The sequence below is a fragment of the Centroberyx gerrardi genome, chromosome 5 (genome assembly GCF_048128805.1).
Source record: "Centroberyx gerrardi isolate f3 chromosome 5, fCenGer3.hap1.cur.20231027, whole genome shotgun sequence".
NCBI lineage: Eukaryota > Metazoa > Chordata > Actinopteri > Beryciformes > Berycidae > Centroberyx > Centroberyx gerrardi.
In genome coordinates this window covers 22122439-22141832 of record NC_136001.1, presented here as the reverse complement: position 1 = coordinate 22141832, position 19394 = coordinate 22122439, and the positions used below count along the sequence as shown (strand labels likewise).

General features: G+C 41.1%; 1 protein-coding gene across 1 annotated transcript; it reads left to right on the top strand.

Moving 5' to 3' along the window:
• The first annotated feature begins 1700 nt into the window (after window positions 1-1700).
• Window positions 1701-16212, top strand: timeless (timeless circadian clock). Its single transcript, XM_071910114.2, has 30 exons — window positions 1701-1833; window positions 2678-2809; window positions 2985-3138; window positions 3306-3420; window positions 3612-3674; window positions 3806-3907; window positions 4080-4235; window positions 4321-4454; window positions 5535-5622; window positions 5789-5965; window positions 7080-7297; window positions 7390-7493; window positions 7670-7839; window positions 7937-8062; window positions 9250-9401; window positions 9495-9592; window positions 9715-9835; window positions 10075-10276; window positions 10427-10566; window positions 10737-10822; window positions 10936-11059; window positions 11176-11258; window positions 11436-11590; window positions 11837-12065; window positions 12988-13056; window positions 13244-13362; window positions 13606-13834; window positions 14968-15013; window positions 15114-15175; window positions 15517-16212. The coding sequence occupies exons 2-30, from the start codon at window positions 2713-2715 to the stop codon at window positions 15639-15641; spliced, it is 3744 nt and encodes a 1247-aa protein (XP_071766215.2). The 5' UTR covers window positions 1701-1833; window positions 2678-2712; the 3' UTR covers window positions 15642-16212.
• Window positions 16213-19394: the final 3182 nt, after the last annotated feature.

Genomic DNA, 19394 nt, shown 5'->3' with positions numbered 1-19394 from the left:
ACTAGAAGACAATAAATTCAAATCTATATAGTCCTCATTTTCGCTAGTTATTTGTATCATTGTCTAGCAGAGAGTCTGTGAGTTTAGGTGCCGCGTTAAAAGAATCCCTTTAGACAGTGTCACTTTGGTGCTATTTAAAACCAATTGTTGCTGAAGAAACTAGTAAACACTAATCTCTAGGGCTGAGCAAAACCACTTTTTACCACTTGAGGCCTTGATTTACAGTGCAATCCCTTGAATCCTTAAATGACCACATTTTTGTAGCAAAGCATTAGTACAATCTAAAGAAATAAAAATAGGCAGTTTAACTAAACAGGATTAGAATGATTTGGGCCGGTTCTTAAGAGGCCTATTTGTCTCCTGGATGTGATTTGATTTTGATTTAGCTTTGAGAGAGACTGGTCAACACACCTCGAAAGAAACAAAATGCATTTGTTTTAGTAGCTTTGCTGTTCTCTCATTGTAAGGATCACCAAAAACACAGATTGATAATAGACATGTACCACACAATAAATGATGACAGCAGCCAACTGAACTCATCCAGTGAAACAGATTATTACAGAAAAATGTGCTTTGCAATGATGTGTGTATCTAGCACCCACTGATGAATGACTATGTAAGTGCAAATAAAGTTAATTGGAGCAGAACTGTGTTGTTTGCACACATTATTTATTATGATGTTACTGCGACAAGCCTCTTGTTCTTTGCTCCACTACCAATTTCCTCTTTTCTAACAATAATGTGTTGTTCCAGAAATTGATTGTTTGTGCCAAGGCCGAAGTCTCCATGACCTTGTTGCATTTTACCTACAATATCTGAATTGTTTCCATTTCCACCCAGTTGCTACAGTAGGTGCTACACATCTTAGTGTTGTGTCTTTAGACTCTGATAGCATCAACTCCATAGTCTTAATTTTAGTTTTATTTTTAGTTACTTTTCTGTTTGACTAGCCACAGGTCACTCAAGGACCCCCTTCCTATAGAGCGCTACACTGCTTACATACCATGGGACTTCTGGCCACCTCCTAATATTTGGACTGATCATTTTCTCTTCTCTGCCTTCATTATGGGTATTTTATTCAATGCCAATGCCCACATCAGCTGTGGCATCAACCTGAACTGTAGACATCGTAACTTTAACTTGCCTGGTAACACTGACCTCTCTATGCACTCTAAACTTCTCATTACATCCTGTCTGAATCGGTCTTTGTAAGGTTTCTTCTGTCCTAAGCAGTTGAGAGGTTTCTCTGTTATCGCTGATATTGCCCCTCGGCATTGCTGTCAGCAGAGTGGTAGTGAACAGCAAGCTTTTGCTTTATAGCGTCCCCTTAATATTAGAGATACTTCTTAATTTGCATGGTTTTATTGCATCCAAGCAAGAATACAACAATGTTTTATTTTTGGCCAACGAGTTTCTAAATTTTTCCTCCTCCTATTCCCCCGATCTGATAACTTTTAAGTTATAGCAGGGTTTAGACCCCAGCTACATATCAGACCTTTTAAAGCTTTTAAAGCGTTTGTTTTGCTGCAGTTTTTATTAGATAACTACATCTTTAGGAACCAGCCAAAGAGATCCACATGCGTTACAGTAGGTGGCAGCACGCACCTTCTATCTTGGTTGCAATCCGCCAGAAACTCAGAGAAGAAGAAGAAAATCTACATCCGCTTTCAGAGTTTTCGCTCGCTGTCTTGTCTTGGCGCGGGACTTCGGATTTAATGTGTCAAATAGCAAGCTAACAAAACAAATGTTGGTCAAAATGAGAATGGCCGGCGTACTGTACCCCGCCGGGTGCTGAACAGAGCAGTTAGAGAGTAACAACATCTGCTTGATCTGGTAAGTTGGTTATGCAATTAAGTAACTTCTTTATGTACTGAAAAGACTGGACTGAAGTCAGTGAGCGGTCGCCAGGGACCAAGCTGCTAACTGCTAGCTTCCAACTCGTTACTTTAACGTTAACGTACTTCATTAACGTAGTGTGTGGAGAAGATTGTTACAGATTGTTGAAGATTAAACATGTTACGTTAAACGTTAACTGACATTGCAGTTACAGCTTCACGTTGTAGTCGACATTGGTAAATTGCAGTTACAGCTTCACGTTGTAGTCGACATTGGTAAATTAGACTTAACGTTAGTTAAATTATCTTAACTTGACATGATCAACAGACATGTGTTAACGTCAATAAGGAAATGTTGACGTTCACAAAAGACAAGTGACTGGGACCATGTTCCAGTTTCATCAAAAGTTCAGTTAAAGTCGTCAGGATTATGGTTATATGCTGGTTTCCAGTGGGTCCATACAGGAAATAACGTACGTAAAAGGCGACGTTTATACCTAGAGCCCTCTGAAACCGATCACAATTTCACAATGTCCTTATTGTGCAGTTGCACAGCAGAGACAGGCATAGGCGCAGTGTATTTGAAACGTGACAAATGTCTATGTTGACAAATATTGTTTGGACTGGCCTTGTCCTTATGAATAATATACAAAATATGAAATTAAGTATTATTTCCCTTAAACACAGTATGTATCTCTTTTTGTGATACTCTATTGATCCCTGAGCAGAAATTCTCTTTTTGCCTGTTGGTCTTCTTTGTATAGGATTAGGACTGTAAATTAGTTTCCTTGGCCTTCTCACGTTATTCTTTTCTTATCTTTCTCCATATTGCTGTATGTCAGATTAGGCACCATTACCTGAGGCAGACTGGTGATATATGGACTTGTTCATGATGAACTGTGAGCTTTTAGCAACGTGCAGTGCCCTTGGCTACCTGGAGGGAGAGACCTATCACAAGGAAGCTGACTGTTTAGGTGAGTGTCACCTGATTGATCTTAATAGAAATGTTAGCACTATGGAATGTTTACAATGTTTACAATTATGCTGCAAAATCAGAGAGCAACAGGGAAAATATTGATGGGTTAAGTTCAGGACAGGAGGGCACTTTCCCTGGTCATCGTCTAATCCTCTCCTGTCTCTGTGTTGTAGAGAGTGTGAAAGACTTGATCAGATATTTACGCCATGAAGATGACACACGCGACATCCGCCAGCAGCTGGGGGCAGGCCAGATTCTACAGAATGACCTTCTACCTATTATCACTCAGCATGGGCAAGACAAGCCCTTATTTGATGCCTGCATCAGGTAAACGCTGCGATGGAACTCCCCTCTTGAAGTTGAAATATGTGTTCAGGAATATTCCTCAGAGAAATGAACTGAAACACCCGTTTTTCCTCAAAGCTGTATGAGCTGATGAGTCAGAAAAGATAAAACTGTGGCTCATATAACTCTGCTTCTCTGGTCTTTCACAGGCTCATGGTCAACCTTACTCAGCCTGCCATGCTTTGCTTCGGTAAAGTCCCTGATGACCCAGCTTTTAGACATCACTATTTACAAGTGATGTCTTATTTACAGGCCTATAAAGAGGTATTTTGATCGCATTATAATTGCAATACCATAGTTTATCTGACAAACATATTCCAACATGTAACAATATTGGTGCGTTGAATATTTACTGGTCGGATAAGTTCTGTCATTATTACCATAAAACCTTTTGATTGTGTGTATATGCTGTCAGTCGCAAGTATTTAGCATGATAATTTTATCATTATTTGCAGGCATTTGCCAATGAGAGGGTGTTTGGAGTTTTTAGTGAGACATTGTACAACCTTCTACAACTGGTGAGTGGTTCACTTCTCCTGTTTCCTAGATTACGTTTTTAAAATGCTTTATTTTATATATACATGTGTGTCTCACACTTTCTCCCTCTCTTTTTCTCCTTTGTTTCTTTCCAAACCCTCTTCCCTGTCAGGACTGGGAGCAGAGGCAAGAGGAGGATAACCTGCTAATGGAGAGGATTCTGCTGCTGGTCAGGAATGTGCTTCATGTACCTGCCGACCCCTATGAAGAGAAGGTCTGAGTTTAACATGGATGCCAATATGACCACATTCTTCTAAGTCCCAACGGGGGGTTGAGCTAAATCTGCCCTGTAATAATTTAATATAATATAAATCCCCTCCCCCTTCTTCCCTTTACCCCCTCTCCACTTCCTCCATCCCCAATCTCTGTCTCTCTGGTGGCTGCAGAATGTGGATGATGATGCCAGTGTCCATGATAAGCTGCTGTGGGCCGTTCACATGAGTGGTTTTGATGACCTGATCAAGTTCTTGGCGTCGGCCCAGAGTGAGCAGCAGTGGAGTATGCATGTGTTGGAAATCATCTCCCTCATGTTCAGAGACCAGGTTAGAGAGAAGCACCTTTTGGAGCTGCACAGGTCATTTGCCAGCTGTTTTTTTCTGTGTCTGAGCTTTTCCCGTGTTCCTGCAGACGCCGGAAGCCTTGGTGAGTTCTGGTCAGGCTCGTTCAGCCCAAGAGAAGCAGAGAGATGCTCAGGAGCTGGAGGTACTGAGGCAGAAGGAGCAGGCGGCGAAACGCTCTCGCACCTTACAGAGAGGAACCAGGTAAATACAAGCAGTTGTATTTTGGTATTGAGGTTACACTTTCGGAATGTTGTTGGCACTGTGTGTGTGTGTGTGTGTATGTATGTGTATGTGTATGTATATGTGTATGTGTGTGTGTGTGTGTGTGTGGGGGGGTGAATGGAATTGCCAGCTTTGAATGGTAGCTTTGTGTGTTATTTTGGTAAAACTTAATTTTTTCCACAGGTGCAAGGTTCCTACAGTTACAGAAAACATGGAAAAGTCATAGAATTATAAAATTGTTTTTGAGGCCTTGAAAGTTTACGGAAGGCAATACAGGTCCAAAATGCTTGGTCACAGTGTCAGTGTCACTGATTTTTTTTTTCTGTCACTGATTTTTTCCCAACGAGTCAGAGCTAATGAGGCAGCTTTTAAAAGATCTAAAATAGCTGCAATTGTAGTGATAACTAATTCACATTTTCTGTATGCTACAATGTTAACAATGATAAAAATAGACCACCATGCCACTATTGAGAAGCAACAAGTCAAATCTGCGAAATTTGAGAACAGCAATATAGCTTCACAAATCCAGGAGGAGGAAGCGCTCATTGTAATCACATCTGGGTGGTGACTTCAACCTCTATAGCTCGCCCATGCCCTAAATGACTTACCTGCAACATTTCATAGTGGATCATAAGAATGTAGGCCACAGGCGGACCACAAGTCTATTATTCCAGCTATGTAAAGAAAATAATGTTTCTGTTGGCATGGGTAATTCGTTGTTTATGTCATAGAACACATACAGCTTAGTTGGAGATAGCTTTTTTGCTCTGATTGAAATGCATTCCTCACATAAATATAAATTATACTAAATTATACTCTGGGATGAGTTACAGCTGGTTATAAAGGGAAAGTGAGGCTGCACCTCCAGGCATTCACACTTCAAAATGTCTAACAATATGCAATATGTTAAACCACTGGGCAATGTATGGGCCAGCCCAAAATATCAGAAGGTGGTATATATTGCTTAATGCCAAAGGAAAGTGTGTAAGTGTGTGTAACTGTCTGTGTATACATTTGATTATAAACGCTTTCCATTGCCTGCCTTTTTTACCTTCTCAGACACTCTCGCTTTGGAGGGTCCTATGTTGTTCAAGGTCTCAAGTCAATTGGAGACAACAATGTGATCTATCACAGAGGCCTTCATAATGTGAGTAAATGGTGCCATAGGGATCCTTAAACCCATTTGTGATAGAAGTGAATCACTGAGAAGCACCTTAATATTAGGAGTGGTGCTGTTTGCAGAAAATAAAAAGTAAGTAAAGTTATGGAATGACCGATTTTAATGTAAATCCTGCTTGTTTTTTTTTTCCTAGTTCAAAAACTATACTCATGACACAGGGAAGGCTGTGAGACGTGTTCCTAAGAGGAATCGTCAGGCACAGGACTGTGAGGGCAAACGCCGTTCTGCCCTAAATGTGCGACTCTTTCTGCGAGAGTTCTGCATGGACTTCTTGGAGAACTGCTACAACCACCTCATGTACCTAGTAAAGGTCAGGACTTTCTGCCACTGTCACATAAATGGCTTTTTTGTTGTGTAGCGTACACTCAGTGTTGTGAACAGAACCTACTTTAAGAACAATGTTTTGAGTTCTCTGCAGCAGTGTTTGGCCCTGTGATTGCTGTTGCTGATGGATCCTCCAGACACCAAAAACGGATCAATATGATTTGGACCAATGGACTGAGAAAACCAAAAAAACCACACAACTCAGTCCATGCATTTGGAATGCTGTCTAATGCTGGGGACACAGTAGAAGATTTTTAAAATGCATTGTGTCACATATTCTTGTCTCTCCGTCATAAATTTGCTCACACTAGAAAGACGAGGTATCACACAGTTGACACGCTACTGACATCAGAACCTCTAATCTCACAGGAACTTGCACAATCCAATGTGACACCAATTAAAACAACAAGGGCAGGCAGACAGCCAGACTCAAACTTTTGCTGTTGGCTTCTGACTCACCTCACTGTAAACTTGGCTTTCATTGGTTATTGGCATTTTCCGCTGTTGGAATGAATCTGTGATCAACACACACCACAGCACCCTGCAGATGTCGCGTCATAAATACCAAGCATGTTTGATATTATCAGGATGGGTCAGATCAGTCTGGTGGTTCAAATTGAATCTTTAAACTCCTCACACTACCAGATAATCTGTGCCGACCATCGGTCATGATGACCAAGCCTCTGATCGGAATTTCCCCTCTGATTGTTGGGATGGGGTAATGTGGTGTACTTTGTGGAATTTATTGTCAAATTCAACATTTTCATGTGTATTGCGCACACACGATGTAAAAGTTGTAAGTTACAAAAAAAATCACAGGTGCTTTGTCTTGCTTATTTAATAGATACATAAGTTAGAGGTATTTCTCCTACAATACAAGTCTGCCTACATAATAGCCTCTCACTAGGTGAATGCATTGCCACCCACCTTGGTTTACAAATGACTGTAGAGATCTATTACCTTGTTAAATTGTACTGAGGCAGATGGATGTCCGATATGTTTTTATGAAATAGGAGGAAATTGAACACTGTGAGTAGGCTGGGTGTTGGCAGCACAATGTACATTACTCACACTTTTTGTTTTTCTTATCTCCTCCACAGGAGAGTCTGATTCGGGAGCAGGCTCAGCAGCATGACGAGACCTACTACCTCTGGGCGCTCAGCTTCTTCATGGCCTTCAACCGTGGCAACGGTTTCCGTGCTGACTTAGTTTCTGAGACCATGTCCATCCGTGCTTTCCATTTTATTGAGCGTAACATCACCAACTACTATGAGATGATGCTAACTGACCGCAAAGAGGCCACATCCTGGTCGCGCAGGTGAGAAGATCGATCGGAAGGAGGTGGATAAAAATGTGTCTGTGTTTTCCTTCTTTTTTGGCCCCTGACAAATAGTCACTTTTTCTCCCTAGGATGCACTTGGCACTAAAGGCATATCAGGAGCTGCTGCTAACTGTGAACGAGATGGACCGCTCACGTGATGAAAGCATCCGTCAAAGTTCCAATGTTATCAAATGTGAGATGCCACCAGCTCTACTTCAGACAGCACACTTTTTTTTCTACTCATTTAGTACATGGTCCCCTCATATTGGGCCTTTGTTTTACTCCCATAACTATATTAATATATGAGTATGAGTGTGCATATAGTTGTTTGTAGTTGTCACATCGTCTCTTCTTTCCTGCTCTCTCTAGGTAACATTTTCTACATGATGGAATACAGGGAGATTTTCCTGACCTTGCTGAGGAAGTTTGATGAAACTAGACAGCCATGCTCCTTCCTCAAAGACCTGGTGGAGTCGACTCATCTCTTCTTGCGTATGCTTGAGCGCTTCTGCAAGGGTCGCAACAATTTAGTGGTGCAGGTAAGTGCTCATGCCAAAATTAAAATTGTCGGGTGTGAAGAGTTTTGCTAACAGCATCCACTGAAGATGGTAATATCTGTCTCTATTAACTCTGCAGAAGAAGAAAGCGAAGCGGAAGAAGCCTCGAGGCCAAAAAAAGCCGTCAACTGTAGAAACTAACCCAGAAGCCCTGGAGGAAACCTGGAAGATTGTGGAAGAGGAGCTGAGGGCCTCAGGGTTTCAGGTCAGTGTGGGAATCAAGCTGAAGGGGGAGTGGGGTTCATTGCATTCCAGAGGCAGATTCTTGGAGGCAAACCTGCCACTGTGTGCTATCTTGTTAATTGTTTTCTGCAAAAGAGCTTTTGGCTTCAAACAGGTTCTCTAAAGCTGCATAATAAGAGCAAATTTCACAACTAGTGCTTTCCAAATCAGCTGTTAAGCATTGATGGCTTAAAAAGAACATGTCTCTGCTCAGCATATGCCCCGAGAATAATGCGGCACTCCTTTTGGGCGAGTCTGTGATGACAAAAAATTATAATTTCTGGAATTCTAAGGTGAGGAGCGTAGAGATCATTGGAGATTCTTTTTCTTATAACTCTAAATAATCTCACGGCGATGAGTTGAACAAGGCAGGAGATATGCTTGCTCATGGTTTTCAGTTAATAACTGCTTTGACCCCAAGAGGCCAATTAGTGTAATTTAGTGAATGCTGTATCTGAATGGCAAGACAAATCTTTTACCCAAGTTTCCCCAAAATCAGACCAGTTCTTAGAGTGTGTGGATGGCTAACAAACGCACAGACTCCCAGAGAGACTCCTAAATTCATTCAGGTGTGGAAGACGATCACTTAATGATTTATTGGTGTGTTTAGGAGATTTATCTTGTGCAAGGTGGCCTGTTGCTCCAGGAAATACAGTTAATAGGACACTATCATAAACCACATGGGTCATAGAGTAGCAAATTCATCAAGTAATTATTTAGTACCTCTAATCATCGATAATTTATCATCTTCAGGGCTGCAGATGGTGAGTAAAAAGCAACATGTCCTAGCAAGGGACAGTAGAAAGCCTTGAAATCTTGTGCAGTTCATGCTGTTGGTATGTTTTCAGAAAGAAACTTAAGCATACTTATTATGAACCAGAGTTGATTAAACCTTTATGAAAACTTATGTAAGTAAAGTAATGAATAGAATGCTGAAGCACCCCAAGGGAGCTCACATAAGACAGTAAAGTATGCCATTAATATCAGTATAATCATATCAGTATGGCACTGATTTATAGCAAGTCTATAAACCTGTAAATCAGGAAATGAACTGATGATCACTCAAATACATTATACGCTCAAATACATACTGTACGTTTTTTCTGGTCTGCGGTGAACGGGTCAAATTTACTAAGACTGAATTCTACCTTCCTATTTTTGTGTCTGCAGCTGTCAGAAGGTTTAACAGAAAGCATTGTGCCATTTGATGCCACATCTGAGACTCCTCTGGAAGAGCAGCGGACTGAGGCTATGGTGCGGGTGCAGGATGCCCTGCTTGCCAAGCTTGGACCGGAGGCACTGGGGCTGCTGCGCGCTGCCAGGTCAGTGGGATGCAACACCCCATCAGCCTCTCAGACCAATTACACAAGCCTAGATGCTTAAGTCAAGGTTTTTCTCCTTGTCTTTGTACTCAGGGAGGTCTGGCCAGAGGGAGATGTGTTTGGTTCAGCTGATGTGGAACCGGAGGAGGAACTGGAACTCCTCAAGCAGATTCTTAATGCCAACCTGCCAAGTAAGTTTTTCATTTTGTACATACGAGTCAGTTCGTACCATAGTGTTTACATGATGGTCATGTAGCTGATATTTAATAACTTATTTCAGCTTTCAAGTCTTGCATTTTATTTTTAATTTCAGGGTCGTCTCCCCCTGAGACTGGGATGGAGGAGGAGGAGGATGATGCAGAGTTAGAAGAGGAAGAGTTGGAGTCTGTTCAGATTTCTGAGACAGAATTCAACTTCCTAGACTTTATCAAGAGGTGAGGAAGACTATTAATGCCTGTAGTAATTGATGAAAAGGTCCTCTATTTTAAAAAGAGCCTTCAGGACACTGTGTAAATATAAAATATTTTTAAATCGATTGATGGAAGCAAGCTAGACTTCCATCATGATTCCCAGTATAAATGTCCAGTTGCCCAAGTGGCAAGCCTAATAGCACTTTTGAGTTTGGTTGCAAATGCCTTTTGCAGCCTCTCTGATGGAGAACTTTGTCTTGCAGGTTTGCCAACCCTGGCATTGTGCGTCCATACCTCATCCTCCTGAAATCATATTCCCAAAACACACCTCACACAAACCATTGCATCGCTCGCATGCTGCATCGCTTGGCAGTTGACCTGAAGATGGACGCCCTGCTGTTCCAGCTGTCAGTCTTCTGCCTCTTCAATAAGATCCTGAGTGACCCTGCTGCAGCTGCTTATAAGGTGCAGTAAGGACAAAAAAAACCAACACATTTCTTCAGTGTTGTCCAGTTTATATTCATTAGATTATGTTGACCAGAGATGCTATTGGTGATGGAAAGAGAACCCTGGATTATAGACACAGGAGCTTTACCTTCTTTCTCCCCTTCACAGGAACTGGGGACCTTTGCCAAGTATGTGCTGAATCGTTTCTTTTCAGTAGCGGAACGGAACAACAAGGCATATGTAGAACTGCTATTCTGGAAGAATGTCGGGGCTGTGCGCGAGATGACCGAGGGCTACAGCAAAGATGGGTTGGTGTTCTCTCTGCATTATATTCCTGTACTGTGTGTGTGCAGCCAATGTGTGTCATGTTATGCTTCCCATTGTTATTAAGTTACAGGGAAAGCATGCGTTTGGGTCAAAATATATGCTAATTGGATATATGCTCCACATTGAAATCGTATTGTCTTACATGTGTCAGAGAGGGATCAAAGAAAAAAGCAACATGGACAGAAGAGGAGGAAGAGGAGTTGCAAAAGCTCTATGAGGAGCACCGTGACTCTGAAGGTGTACCTTCTTTCTGATTTCTGTTTTTACACATCCTTTGAGTTTGTTGCATCTAGAATATGCAGTGTGCTGTGGTCCAAACTCTGTCCCTGACTCTTGACTCTTGCGCTTAGTGCCAGACATAGTGGAGACTCTGCTGCCACTACTAAGCAACAGCACCCGCACACGTCGCCAGGTAGTGATACAATTGGTGCATATGGGCCTGGTGGACAGCGCCAAAGACCTGAAGAAACAGAAGTAAGTGCTCCGGGGGGAAATTCCAGAATGGCAAAATGCATTGGGATTATAACGTATGTACTGCAAATCTATAGAGACCGTTGTCGTTAAACAATGAGTTTTTATCCTTTACACAGGAAAGGTACCCGGATTGTTCTTTGGACTGAGGAGCAGGAGCAGGAGCTGCAGATGCTCTATGAGGAGTACAGAGACTCCGACAGTACGTACTGGAGGCCACATCAACACTTTGTAGTACATGAGGGGAAAACAGAGCAGCATGTCACTCTACCTCATCCTGTCTTCATTTTCAGTGCTGATACAATAGTAGTCTCATGAATACCTCAGGATTTGTGTGATGACTACCTCTTAAATGATAAAACTGTCTGTTCTTCCGTAGATGTTCTGGGGGACATCCTGAAGAAGCTTACAGCCAAGCGTTCCCGTGCGCGCGTGGTGGACAAGCTGCTCAGTATGGGCCTGGTGTCGGAAAAACGAGAACTTTATAAAAAAAGAAGTCGTACTGCTCAAGGGAAGAGCTCTGGAAAGGGAATGGTAAAGTGTTTTTTAGTTGTAGTTGTGCTTTGATAGTAAGACCATACAACAAGTTGAGAATTTGGAGATGAAGATGCTCATGCGACAGACATAAGTACTAGCCAGTGCCTTAATATGAAATGAAGGATTTTGAATGGGTTGGTGTTTGTCGCTAATAAATCTAAGAAAATTGAAGTGTATACAGATATGATAAAACTCAGAAAATACAGTATTTCTGCAATAAAAGTCATGCTTGTTCTGCCACAGACTGAAGAAGAGTTCCTAGCTGGCTTAACAGAAGATTTCACAGATGATCCCATGGACAGAGATGATGAGGAGGAGGAGGAAGAGGATGAGTCTGAAGAGAGTGAGGAGGAGGGAGAAGAGCATGAGAGGAAAGAATCAGGAGCTGGAGGAAGGAGGAGCAAAAGCCTGGACTCCACAGTGGTGAAGCGTGCCGATGTTGGCACCATGGTGTACGCTTTACAAAACGATGGTGAGAGCAAGGTCAAACTGTCCTGACCATCTTTGTGATGGCCAGTGTGCTGTGCTTCATACAGGACAGGACAGTTTATGAGGGTCGAGCTTGGCGGGGGTTAAATGTAAAGTGGTCAATATGATAAGTAAGGCAAATCTTCTTGGTAGAATTATTACAATGCTCTCCAGTCAGTCTGACTTACAGCATTAAAATCTGCATCTTCTACAGGTCAAAAATGCCCTGATTCTGATTTTTTTTAAAAATATTTTGTTCTAAATAATCATCAAATCATTACTTTATGGTTTCCTGCTATTCAAAAGCTGGGGTAACTCTCATCAAGGGACTCAATATCGTTGTAATGCCAGATGCAGCAGCTCCTGCAGTCTTTTCCACTATTTCCACTATTTTTCTTTTTTTCTTTGCACCAAGCTGTGCTTAAATGCACTAGCTCTTCTTTTTATTGCTTATTTTATATTCTATAGCTAGCTAAATCGCTGACATGTTTATTCCATACGGCATAAAATTCCCATGGTCCTGAGGTAAAAAATGACTAAACACCAGACCTACTGGTGCCATGTCACTAATGAGTTCATTAGCTAGACTTGTTACCATGGTTACAATGTGGACTGATTGTCAGAAGAAAAATCTATGCCTAAATCATTCTCTTCTGGAATACAATACACAGTTTACACCCCTTTGTAATTTGTTGGTAATGCACACTTTCTTGGCAAAAAGAGGAAATTCAGAAAAGCTTCAGATAACCATGGCTTCATTATTCTGATTATCAACATCACCAAAGGCTGATGGATTTGGTAGAGTTTACAAATCTGTCATGTTTGCAAATACATTGGCATGTCTGACACTATAGGAATACAATTTTATTTCTTCACTATTTACCCTTAAAGTTCCAGCTGATTAGTGCTGTGTTTTCTTAAACCAGGTATGTCGGGACCCCTGTTGTGGCTACAGAATTGCCTAAACAGAACAGCAGATGACCGTGAAGAAGATGGTAAGTGCAACTGGGAGGAAAAAAATAGCAATACATTTTGCTTCCTGTGTTATTTGTCTGTTATTATCTATGGTAAGAGGTTGTAGTTCTGGAGAAAGCACTATGTAAATGATGTGTAGTGCTATCATTGCTATTTAGTATAGTTGAATGCAATATGTTAATGCAGTTGTTGTGGTTCATTCTCCAGGCTTGTCTCAGCCTGTGCCACTTGTCCCTCTCACGGAGGAGAATGAAGACGCCATGGAAGCAAAGAGCTTCCAGAAGCTTCTACGCAAACTGGGAGTACGAACACCAGCTAACGAACAGGTATTATTTAGTGATATTTCACTGTCACATCAGTGGTGATGCCTCATTCTGATTCTAGCCCTTTGATCTGATCTTTGTGCTCTCATCTGAGACGTTTGGGAGTTTCTGGGTTTGATTTATCACAGCATAATTTCTAGATAATAGAGATTAACAGAAAGCACCTCAAGAAGTTCAATGGAGTTTGCTATAATTAGTGAAAATCCTAAAACATTTTTCAATTGTTTTTTGCTGTTTGGTAATCAGGAGTCCTTTTGGAGGATCCCAGCAAAGATGAGTCCATCCCAGCTGCGGAGTGCAGCTGCAGCTCTTAGCCCCACAGAGGAGGAGAGGACAGGGGCTGAGGAGCCAGAGGGACGCGGGAGTCCCACCCAGGAACAGCAGGAGGAGCCGGCCTCAAACGAACAGAGAGCCCAGGCTCTCAGAGCGCTGCTGCTGGCACGCAAGAGGAAACCACACTCCAGTGAGCACACAGGTAGGTTTGGAATACATACATACATGTTTTATATGTACAGGTATGTTTCATATCCTGTCCCTTGTTCACTGTACCTCAACTCTGGTCAATTTCTTTTGCAATTTTATTTAGTTAATCATTAGATTACATGATGCACATATAACTTATTGAATAGCCTTTAGCTAAGCAGCCTCACAGCAGCCAGTCTGTCTGCCTTGTCTGTGAGATCAATGCTCATTGATAGTTTGCAGGAGTTGTGTGTTACCCATGCAGGCAACTTCTACAGTCTAACAGCCAATAATGTGATGTGATGTATATGGCGGCTTATCAAAACTGAGTGTATTGTTTTATTTTATGTACTGACCTAAAAATAGTATTGAAAAGTATGAAGTGGTGTGATATGTCGGTGCTTGAATTTTCTGAGAAATATAACAGAAATCCACTTTAATGCCACTCTTCTCACAGCCAGTCACTATCAGTGTTATTTCAGCTGTACTTGTAGTTGGCAAAGCAACAACGTGACACATATTAACTTGCCAGGCCTTTGGCTGCTATCCAGTCACAACACAACAAAAGTCTGCCTCATTTAGTGCGGTATTCAGAATGGCTTTTCTGTGTTCAAACTGGTTATATCTGGTTAAACTTTAAACCTTAGCAAAACAAAATGCAACCAATCTAATTTTGGAAAATGTCCTAGTCACCCACAGACAGTAATGTTTACAAATAATTGTGACATTGCCAGGGATGTAATGGATATGCTGAAACAAAGTTGAACTTTTTCTGGATGGACGGATTCCTCACCAACCGTTTAGCCAATTAGAGGCTTTCCTACATTTGTTTTGGAAAAAATAACGGCAAACATGGAGACAATGGTACAACCAAAACAAAGATAAAACAGAGAAAGTCTATATAACATTGTGGAGGTATAACATTGGGATGATTGTGATGAGGTCAGTTTCTTATTTAATTTATACTGTATAGACTGTTTCTTCTTTTTTCTATGAAATAGCAGTTATGAGCAAAGTCTTACTCTATTTCTGCCTCGCCCACCATGTTGACATCCCAAAACAGCCCAGCAGACAGAAATCTATCAATAATTCTGTCCATTTTCTAATTAAACGTTGTTGTTGTTTTTTTTTGCTCCTATGTCACAGATGCAACTCCTGTTGAGGATACAGAGTCAGAGAACGTGCGTGGGAGGTGAGATATTGACCTCATCTGTTTGTTAATCATTTAAGCAAAAGCACAGCCTAGAAATGCCTATTTTCACTTCCAAATGATCTATTCCTTTTCACATCAGGACCCCAAAAGAGAAGAGCTCAACTAAAAGAAGCAGAGTGTTGGACGATGATGAAGAGGATGGTATTTCACTCTTCAATCTATTCCTCTAATGATAAACAAGTGGGCACCCAGCCAGAGAACTTGTAAAACGAAAGGCTCAGGGTGAAACTGGATGAGTGTCACTTTTTATGCCACACTGAGCTTAATATATGTGCCACAGGGGCGACCAGCAATGAGTCGTTGACAGCTATTGTAGAGTGGTGTAAACGCTACCTTGAAACAGTCCAAATAATATTGTAATATTTCATACAACTGTCAGACCTGTAGTGTTATTGATTGGGCCTTTAAATCACGACTGAGTGGGTGCAATAGCCATGGTAGTCATATGTATTATTTTGGCTGACACAGTTATGTGTTTACAGAGGATGACTCCACCAACGCGATGTATATAGACGAAGATGCAGATTCAGACCGGGACGACGTCTCTGCTCCTGCCAAGCGCAGACGACAGACGGCCTTAATCGATGAAGAGGAAGATGAGGATTAGTAGAGAAGCCTATAACGGGCTGCGGACACTGCAGACATACGAGACATAAAATTCCCTCCCTTTCCTCAGAGAAGTGAGCCCAAGTCCAGAGAATGGGAACTCTGTCAATCAAGAAAACCCTGGAAATAATGACTCTACCAAGATCCAGTTCTGCATAAGTATTTTTATTTTGTCTTCACTTTGGTAAGCCATTGCTTGGGTCGTTTGTGTAGTTATGGTAAGTAAGCTCTGCCAGTCTTTTCTTTTGTTTGTCATTCTTTTTTATCTTTGTTTTTCAAGGACCAGCCAGCATGGCATCATACAGGTAAATGCACTTAAAAAATGTGTTGCATCGGACAGGGGACTTCTTTTATAAACCAAAAAAATGTCAGGTGTAATTGGGAACATGTAGGTTAATTGTCCCATTGTTTGGTTAAAATCATATTTGTGCAGACAGAAACTGTAGTTTTCCGTTGTTTTCATGTTGAATTTAGTAAAACTGTTGCATATTGATAAATAAATAAGCACTGTTGTCAAAGTAGTGGCCCACCGGCTGGTTTTCTTAGTCACACTGTTGCACCATACCTTTTTAATCACTAGAGGGCACATAAAGTTGAATAATTACTTTTTGTGGATTACATTGGTGATTGCCTTGTACTCAGATTTCATGCAATCTGAATGAATTTGAATCTGATATAATGATTAAAAAACACTACTCATTTAGAAATCTAACATGTACTTATTTTTAAGATTGGTTTTTAAACAAAGCCTTTACTCTCGTGCCTCTGTAGTGAGTGAGGACAGGGACAATAGGACCCAAATTTGAAGAATCGGTTGGTATTTGTCATATAATGGAGCACATTTTTTTTGTTTTTTTACATAAAACACAATCTTTTGATCAAGCTTTCTCCAACAGTCTGGGAGACCGTAGTGTGTCTCCAGTCACTGCCTGAAGTCTCCCACTTTTTCCAGCTGTGTTGGAGGTGGTCTCTTTTGTCTTCACATCTGGACCATGTTAGTGACTTCCTGTTACGGCATCTGGTCAGACCCCCATCCCACAGACCCAGAGGCAGACCTGAGCATCTACAAACGTTTGTGTGTGTAAGCATGTGTGCACATTGGTGGGTGGGTGGGTGGGGTTCAAGACGCTAAGAAGCCATAGATCACTTCCTCTGCACAGAGTAATGCAGATGCAATAGTCTTCCACAAATTCACCCAAACCAGACTTGGAAACCCTCTACAATATGCATACAGGGATGATCCACAACTTCATACCATTACTAACCAGACCAGATAAGAGCTATTACTAGAAGTCCTGACATATGTTTCGGCTGATTTGCGTAGATATTTCTTAATACCAGTTCCTAAATCTTGCTTACAAACATCAATAGAATTTGTCATTAGAAACCATGCTTTTATTACTGAAAATGGAGGCCAGGCTTTCTGTTCAAAAGAGCCTCAGAGGTGTATTCAAAATTCAAGACATTCCTCTTTTAATATGCCATGGAACAAGTACAAGCAAAATTTGTTGAACCAATCCCTCACATTTTTCTCAACCATTGCAGTGCCTGCTTAAATATTTTGTGCTTTGAAAAAATCTCATATTGGCTTGGACTTGTTGACTCGTTAAACCTCTTCAAACAACACTTCATTTATAGGGCACTACCTAGGTTGAAACCATAAACTAAGGTTTGGACTCTTTGAGTTTACATTGTACAGAAAGAAATGCAAAATACCTTTTTTTGTTTTTGTTTTAAAGCATATTGTCACAGACTGTAGAAAGAATATTATTGCCTAGTAGTAAGCCACACATGCTTCATGAACAAAGTTGCATTCTTTGAAGACAGCCCATTGTAGAAAGGCTATGCAGTGATTTGTTCACCACTGCTTTCTAATGCTTAGGTAAATCTACTTGTGGTGAGGGGGAAGAAAACCCCACCAATTTTTTTGTAACATAATTTGTTCTCCCCAGAACTCCCATGGATCAATAATTTATTCAGTGACATGTCATAAGACAACAAACGGCACATAACCATTACCCGCCAGCCACCTTGCTTCATGTTTATGTTGGCTCATTCAGCAGAGAAATGTAGAAATGAACTGCAGTGACAGTGATATTAGGGGAAATCCTACAGAGGATGCATATAAGAATCATCTGCAACGTAGGAGAGGATGAGTGATGGTTCCCAGGATAACATTTGGGGGTATTTGTCAAAGTAATTTGATTGGTTGGTTACATAATTCTTGTAAAAAGTGATTGATCATGAAGTCACTTCCTGGTAAGGATCTACCTGTAGAAGAAGACCTGAAGAAGGCATTAAGTGCCGGAACGTCGATTATATTCATACTTTTGCATCGGAGTTACGAGTGTGCGGCTTCTCCTTTCTTTTGAAGGATCTACCTGTAGCCATATAGGACCTGCCCAGTAACCTTTCTCTGTGGTGAGAGTGCCATTAATATCATGTTACTACAATAACTCATTGTTAACAACATAGTCAGTTGTAAACTATTATGTAGGCAGATTGTCGGTGAGGAGAATAGCTCTCATTTACATGCAAAAGGTTTTTAGTTTTAATTTACATTTTGGGCATTAAACCAAGGGTCTCAAGAGTGAAGTTGAAGTTGAACATAAAATATGACTGGACATTAAAACATTGATCTGTGGCATAAATTGAGTTCTTGCTAAATCAGGGAGAAACTTTGCAAAGTTTCAGCTCAAAACAGTCTTTTCCCGTTTACTCTGTTTACAGGTGTGTGTTTCTGGATTGCATTGCGATATTTGAATTTCTGACTCTGTCAAAGATGTAGAACAAACCCATGATCAGTTCTCCACCAAGTTGGATTTGTCATTTGTCCCTAATTTGTGTTTTTTGGGATAGTAGCCTAGGTTATCTCAATGATGAAATGATCTTATTTAGCAGTTGTTTCTCCCTGATACTTTTCCTATTGAATTCTATGGGGAAATTGGTATGAAGAAACAACCATGAAACTTATGCATGTCAATCTTAAGGCACGTTAGCAGCATGAGGATCCAAGAATGGTTTAATAGCTCATACTCTTGCTCACTTGCACTAATTTAACCAATAATTTACTTTACTCTCTGAGTAACCTGTAATCAAGCACATTCATTGCTGAATCCTCATAGAAATGCAGTTAAATGCAGCCTAGGAAAGAGCCTGAGTGTCTAGGGATGTTTACGGTTAGGAAACCTTTTAGAAGTCATTGACTGCATACTAATGACTAGTTCATAAAGATTATCTCCAAATAAGTGCAGGCACCCTGAACAGAACTGGCTGTAGTTCTTGAACCTTTTGTGTTTTGTGGTTAGAAAAACCCTCAAACAAAAGCTGGTAGTCTACTCTGTTACAAAGTCTCTGGGACACAGCAGCCTATTCCGGGAGGCTCTGTGATGGGAATGAAGCGCTCCTAGAGCCTCAGCACTCAGCTGTAGCTCATTCCCTCTGCCTGGCCTTCAAAGCCCCGGGTTCCTCTGTGCAGACACACGACAAAGCCTTACATGCAGACAGAGAGTCTGTGTCACCAGTTGGCACTTTATCTCAACCCAACAAATCCTCAAATCCCTTTATACACAGATACACATGTATACAAGTGCAGGGGGAAGAAATGGAGTCAAACCATCTCCAAAAGACACAGCCTGTTCCTTCACCAACACCAAAACACTCCAGTTCACTATAGTCTTCATATGCAGTGCCTTTAACACCATCCATGGACCTGTAGATATAGCCTAACAGCTAGGTGCATCAAAGTAGCTAC

Bases quoted from the DNA above. Each gene is read 5' to 3' on its own strand.
- timeless (XM_071910114.2), top strand. From the start codon at position 2,713: ATGGACTTGTTCATGATGAACTGTGAGCTTTTAGCAACGTGCAGTGCC. The intron at 7,298-7,389 runs GTGAGAAGATCG...TTTTCTCCCTAG, and splicing joins GCCACATCCTGGTCGCGCAG to GATGCACTTGGCACTAAAGG. The intron at 15,014-15,113 runs GTGAGATATTGA...TTTTCACATCAG, and splicing joins TCAGAGAACGTGCGTGGGAG to GACCCCAAAAGAGAAGAGCT.